The following is a 7,082-nucleotide window of genomic DNA, read 5'->3' on the forward strand; positions in this document are numbered from 1 at the left end:
ATACCACCCCAAAACCTATCCTTAGACCTTGTGCCGCAACAAAGAGGAGGAGAAGAGGGCCTAAACGTTCATACAATTCAAGTTTGAGTTGTTGGAATTTTTAGGTGTTTCCTTTCCTTGATTTCAATGGTTAAATTTACTTATCTTTGTCTTGTACGTATGAGGAACTAAACCCCTTTATGCTTGCAATATGAATTGATTACCTTTGGTTGGAATTTCATGAGTTGTGGATTCAATTTGTTTAACTGTTTGATTGATAACCTATTTATGTATGTTTATTGAGAGTGCACGCTTAATTTTCATGCATGAATATGACGCTAGAATATAAGTGAGTTTCACCTAATAGTTATGAACTTATATTCACAAGTAGTGGAGGTTGCTTATAAACAATCGCGTTAAATGAATTCTTGGCACTAGTTTCATGCTCATCATAGTAACGAATGCCTCGTCAACACTTATAGTTTTCATGATGCTTAATGATCTTTGATTGTATCTTTATTGTGCTTTTCACGTAAAGGACTTTTGGAGAATGTTGTGAATTGCGTTGCGCTAACCCATCCAATTCATTAACTTAAGAAGAACTTGACGGTTAATTTAAGCGGACCTAATTAACCCGGGGTGTTGAGTTTCATAATTCATCGAAAGACCAACCGAAAATCATCTTGTATGCAAGTGTAACATGTGTGGAGAAAAACCTTCTAGCTAGCATTCATCCATATTTTCATCACATTCATATTTACATTCTGCCCTTAATTGCAATCTGTGCATTTTAGTTTAATTTCGTCAAAACCTCAATCCCCCCATATTTTGTCAAGTTTTAGTCATTACAATCTATCTATTTTGTGTTTTTAAGTATTTGGAGTCTTGTGGACTTGTTTTGAGTTTTTGTTAAGTGAGTTAAGTGTTTTAAAGGTTAGTTTTATTTATTTGAATCAAGTGTTTAGCACCCCTAGTTAATCCCCGGTTAGAACGATCCCTACTTACATCATTACTACAATTGTCACAAATATGGTTTAATTTATGTGTCACATTCGTAACGCATCATGTGGCTGACTTTTTATCATAAGTCTTAGCTGACAAAAAGTCTTTGATTCTTTCGTCGAGAGACAACCTTCTCAGTGAAGTAAGGTGTTCCATGATTGGTTACTCTCAGGTTACCTTCAAATTTCGGCACACAGGCAACCCAACCACTTTTATGGTTAAGACACTCATTTCTTTTGAGTATCTTTGTACTTAACAATTTGATACCATTTCGACGGACCTATATTTTCATCAATATATTTAAGGCTACCATAGTGATTTGCATAACCTCATCTTCAAGTTCTAAAACTCAAAGCCAAGAGTGTTCCTTCCTCAATCGAAGTCACTATACCCAAAAGCTAGCAGCCCATTCAATCACATCACCACATTCAAATTCTTCGCCCAATCACATCACCACATTCAAATTCTTCGCCCAACCAACCTCGGCGGTGAATTTGCATACTCGCATCAACATTTAAGTGACCATAGGACGTAATTAGCTCCTAGATACTTTGCATGTGGGCCACATATGAATTGTAACTTTTATGATCAACAATTACACATTACCAATCACTAAAATACTCCAAAGCATACTAGAAAATCTCAGACCAAGGTAAATCAATTGCTCTGTCAATCTCCTAATTCAAGCCCTTCATGGTTTGACTTGCCTCTAGGTTCAGCGTGTGTTTAGAATACCAACGAACAAGCAGATAGCGATGAACTAGCCGTTCAAGGAAAAGAATGAACAAGCAGTACCCATCAATTATTTTGGCAAATGCAGAGAAGGGCGTCCTTACAAGAAGATCCATAGTGTTCCGGAAGGTTGTTCCCTGTGTCTAAATTATCAGAGGTTCTATCTCAAATGTTGCAAAAGCAACCGCCACAAATTACAAAACTAAACATCAATCAACCAAACAAAAACAAAAGGCTTCCTATTTTGAAAGTTATAGCTGCAGCGTATATTGGATATCGTCTCTCCATCTCCCTCCTGAATTTTGGTCGATTCAAATCAGTGATGGTCATCGGAATGGTCTGGAGATCCACCGGGTCCAACCACTTCAAGCTGTGGAAGCATCAAACGAAATAAATGAGAACAGTTCTGCCTAACTGGAAGCAAATAAGCAGCAGCATGTCCAATGCAAAATGATAGAGCATTATGATCCATCATTTATCAAAACCCCTAAAGGATTTGACTGGAAAATCTCACACAACCTGTGTTGCATGAAATTGATTGACGCTGCCAAGTCTCAATAATGAGTCAATGACAGTCATGGATCAAAACACTTCCAGCTGTTCCAAACACATTCCGTTGGATCATCCAAATAATAACATAAAAGTCCATATCTGGATTTGGACTAATTTCCATCCAGTCCAGATCAGGAAGCCCCCCAAAAAAATTAATCCATCAAGTTTAAGCCTCCACTTACCACAAAGTATTGTGCGCAGACTGGGCATTCATGTGGCTTGCCTTTCTCCAGCCAAAACCACACAACATCATGCTCATCCTCTGCAATTAAAATACAACAAAAAAACATCAAAATGATACCAATTTAAATTCAGAAGAATCATTATTTTAAAACGAAGCAGTGAGCAAGCATAGATCTGCACATACAAGGAGAAGAGAAACAATGAACATAGAAGTACCTACCGCCTTCACCACCAGGGCACCCAACTATTCTCTTGTCGTAGTAGGACTTGACAACCGCAGGTTCTTCCTAAAGGCCAAAATTTTATAAATTAGAATTTCATCTCTTTTTGTCCCCTTTTATAATAACATAAGGGACAAGTATACACATGAAATCATCATGGCCTCTGGTAAAAATCAAAAGCAAACTAATCCTCCTCCCTCCCTCAAAGGAGGTCCAGAACATATAAATTAAAAATCTAAAGATAGGGATGTGAATTGATTTAGTTCAGTTTTCCCCCACCATAAATCAAATCCAGATTCTTTTCCATTTTTCTTCAGACTCAAGCAATTCTTATTATTCCACCATAGGACCATATAAACGACCCCAAGGGGCCAAACCAACATAATAGCAACTGCTTTGAAAGTGCTCACACTTTATATCACAAATGGCCTTTGATGCATAGAAAATGAACATGTAGCCGACTATTTATATATGAAAAAATTAGTATTCTTTTCTCTTCTAGACCATGACAGATTCAAATTGATCATTAAAGAGCCAAACTGAGATGAATTAGGGGCATTTACAATAATTAAGAGATAGCAGTGCCAGACAGACAAACTGTGCTTACATCATATAATGATACAAATACAAGTGTTTTATAAGTGTTCATTTCACCAAAACCAAACAATTTGGTATAATATTGTCAGGATTAGAGCATCCCACACAGATTTGAAACAATCAACAACCCATTTCATAAGAAATCCTAGATTACTTATTTGCATGGTTTCCCAAAACCAGACTCAATCAGTCCAGTCCAAAGTTCCAAACCCATTACTCAGATACAGCTTGGTCTTTAGCTACAAAACCGGAAATAAAGTAAAATGACTTCTATACTTAATACTCAAAACTATGCTTTAGAAAATATGCCTCAAATTGTAGACAATTTGAACTTTGAATCGAAGACCCTATGAGGGCGTTTGTTGCGCCGGACTATCTCGGACTGGATTAGCTTCAAGGACTAAGCTGGACTGGCTTAGACTAGACTAAACTGGACTAACTTAGTGAAGCGTTTGATGCAGTATTGGACTAAGAAGCTGGATAATAACAAATTCTAATATTATTTTATTTAATATATAAATTATTAATATTTTATTATGATTTTATCTTTTTCTCTATCTTTTCCTACCATTTCCGTCCCACTCTTTTCCTCTTCTCTCATCGTCCCACCCTCTCCCTCTTTTTTTCCTCTCAAACCTCTCAATTCATGTCTCTTTCTCATTCCTGGTCAAACTCCTTATTGATTACAGTCTCTATTTCTCTGTCCTCCCTCCCTCTCTAGCTATGCGTTGTTCGAACGGAATCTCACGGCTCCAATTTTCCCGACGAGTTGCAGGTTTCCCGATGTGTTTTTTGGCCAACCCTCATTAAATTGGATGAAGTTAGCACCGCCAAAAAATTCATCACCATCCCTGGACCGAGATCTTAGCTTTGCATGCTCGAATCTGTCATGGATTTGAAGAAGCCCAAACAGGCCGAGACTTACAGGCCATTTTTCGGCCACATTCGACCACATTTTGGCCTCAATTCAAGTAAAATCGTAATCTTGTCACTCCCAGCTTCAATTTGGTATATTTTATATGAAAGTTGGTTGTGAAATGGATCTGAAAGAGAGTCGGAAAGTTAATGATTGATCTAGGTGACCGGAGATGACGAGGAGTCTGTCAGGAGTGGTCGTTGAGCATGACAAGGACGAGAAATAGAGGATAGTCTTAGCTAGTCCCATGGTTATTGGGGGGTCTCACTAAGACCTCTTAGTGAAGGGTTTTGTCCATGCTAGTCCCCTTTAGTCTCATTAATGTTAGTCCCAGCATGAAACAAACACAGTATTGGACTAATAGCTAGTCCAGTCCAGTCCAGTCCGACTTAGTGAGGGCAAACAAACGCCCCCTATAGGTCCATTTAAGACACTTCCACATTTGATGCTTTGAGGTTACAGTTTTTAACTTTTTATATTATCTCCATAGTTCAACCTGGAACTATGTACATGAAAATAATTTATTATTTACAAAAGTAAATATCTTAATATGTGGAGACAAGTCCAATTAGGAATTAGGAAATTAACACTAACAGCTATGCATATCTCTTATTTAATAAAAGAATATGCTTAAATAGAATAAGAGACACTATTTTATAAAAGTAAAGTACCTAGCTTTTTTTTTCTTTTTTGCAAAGGCCCTTTACCAGTGGTGGAAAGGAGTTGAGCCCTTGCATGACGGTGTAGGTTTGAACCTTGTCGGTGGCTAATCTAACATCTCATATGATAAAATCTATCATTTGACCAAAAAAAAAAAAAAAAAAAAGTACCTAGCTTTTCAATTTTCACAAAGTATTATGCCCAATTGGGTGCAAATGTGAATGAATATACCAGATATGCTCAATTGGGTGCAAATGTTGAATTAGATAGTGCTACTTTGAAACCCAATGGTGTTTTTGGGTTCTGTCACCATAGTGCATTTCAAGTAAGTGTCAATCACAGAAAATATACAAATAACAATACAATAAACATCACAGAACCCACAAAGAAATTCCTAAAGCAATTTACAAGAACAATCAGCTTCCACATGGTATATCTCGTGCTGAAGGAACCACAAATTAAGTCACAAATAACTTTGGAAACCGCTACGCCAAGATAATAAACTAAGCAATCTAAATTTCACAAGATAGCTCTTACCTTTGTGCCAAAAGGACCAACAGGATGGTTGATTTCTAGAACATCCCTTCCCTGAAGACAAAGAACAAGAAAATGCATCGAACTTCTAAAACCCAAAGAAAATAAACGCTTGCATATCGATTAATGAAAATGACACATGAATTGAGTGTGAATCGTCAATCAGAACTCAACTACTCAACGCAATGACATACGAAAATGAGCACACATCGTCAACCAGAATTCAACTGAGCAACAAAAATTAATAACCAAAGAAATAGGTAAAATTTGTCACTTCCTAACAAACTCATTTTCTTTTCCTACATTTTCTCATCAGCCAAACAGTTTTCACATTACAAAACTACAATAACTTACAAATAATAATTATAAAAAAAAAAAAAAAAAAAAAAGTGTTACCTCAAGTTCAGCTTCAAGCTCCTCTCGCTCGTGGCCGGTGGCAATGGGCTGTACCTCCTCAACCTTCTTCACACCAGTCGTCGCTGCAACAAAACAAACAAATCTAAATCCCGCCCATCGGACAAAGATCTGAGAGGAAGATTAGGGTTTGCGACGAGTAAGTGGAAAAGATTACCAGCTTCGGCGGTGGTGCTGAAGTAGCTAGGGAGGAGAGGGAGGGGCTTGTGGAGGAGAGAGCGGGCGGGTCCAGCAGCCGATCGGCATGGAGCGGCTGCACTACCGGCGGCGGCTAGGGTTAAGGTTTTGAGTTGAGAGGAAGAGAGCAGTCTCCGCCACATGGTTCTTATTGTTGCGGTGGTGAGTGTGTGCGTGTGTGTTTTGATGTCAGGCCACCCCTTTGGTGTTGGAGGCGAAGAGATTGGATCTCTTGATCTCCTTTTGTGATATTTTCTGTTTGTTTCTCGAGAAAATGGGAATTTGATTAGGGATGGGAAAATGGTGGGAGGCTGGGTGGGAGGAGGCCAGAGGGTCTTCGGGCTTGTCCGGAAGAGAGGATGATGGGGCCAATGGGAGTAGGGATTCCCCTCGCACGTGGGAAAGTTGGTGTGCACGTGCTGGAATTTGCCAATTTAGTGTGGCCACTTTCGGTAAATGTACTAATGGTTAGGTTTCCGATGAAGATTGCTTAAGCCATTTCTTGCCCTATCCGTAGATATCATATGATCTGATATAAGTACAATTTTCAACATACATGTTCTCATATAATGTGAAAGAAAATTTTCAAATCTCACTAATGGAAAGAAATTTGGGTAGGGCACTTTGACCAGCTGTAAGGATGGGCATTTTCAAGCAGAATGAGTTTTCTATATTTAGATATCATCTAATCTCACGTAGGTACAACTTTCAAATGCACACAGTCTCTCCCTTTGTGAAGGTAGCTTGACTAACTCGTTAGACAAGCTACCAAATCAAAATTTTCTCCACTAAATGGGGGGAAGTTCTAGTTTGTAACTAGATTATGTCACTTTGTCTCCCCCTCTTTCTATCTTTGGTAGAATCTTTCCTATGTGTGGATGCCCGTATCATCAGACTCAAAGTAAGTGTGAAAAATGTGGGTTGAGTGAGTTATATATGTACGGTTATGCACTATGATGGTCAAAAAAGATGGGCCAAGGGCTAATGGCAATCGTAAATCTGTTGGGCTCCATTGTAAGAGCAACACTTATCAACGATTGACTATCAACTGCCCATCAGAAAATTAAGTCGTTCCAAGGTACCTACAAGAATTTTCAGTCCCCAAAGAGTTATTA

The 7,082-nt window shown here is 38.4% G+C and overlaps 1 protein-coding gene across 1 annotated transcript; it reads right to left on the reverse strand.

The window, feature by feature from the left end:
- Positions 1–1,762: 1,762 nt before the first annotated feature.
- Positions 1,763–6,248, reverse strand: LOC103926574 (cytochrome c oxidase subunit 5b-2, mitochondrial). The gene is made up of 6 exons (XM_048587255.1): positions 5,948–6,248; positions 5,773–5,855; positions 5,380–5,430; positions 2,669–2,735; positions 2,448–2,527; positions 1,763–2,083 (listed from the first exon to the last, which is right to left on the reverse strand). The coding sequence occupies exons 1-6, from the start codon at positions 6,108–6,110 to the stop codon at positions 2,030–2,032; spliced, it is 498 nt and encodes a 165-aa protein (XP_048443212.1). The 5' UTR covers positions 6,111–6,248; the 3' UTR covers positions 1,763–2,029.
- Between the last annotated feature and the right edge of the window lie 834 nt (positions 6,249–7,082).

Source organism: the organism of the source record quoted next, unplaced genomic scaffold (genome assembly GCF_019419815.1).
Source record: "Pyrus x bretschneideri cultivar Hongxiangsu unplaced genomic scaffold, Pyrus_bretschneideri_v1 Contig26, whole genome shotgun sequence".
NCBI classification, from domain to species: Eukaryota; Viridiplantae; Streptophyta; class Magnoliopsida; order Rosales; family Rosaceae; genus Pyrus; species Pyrus x bretschneideri.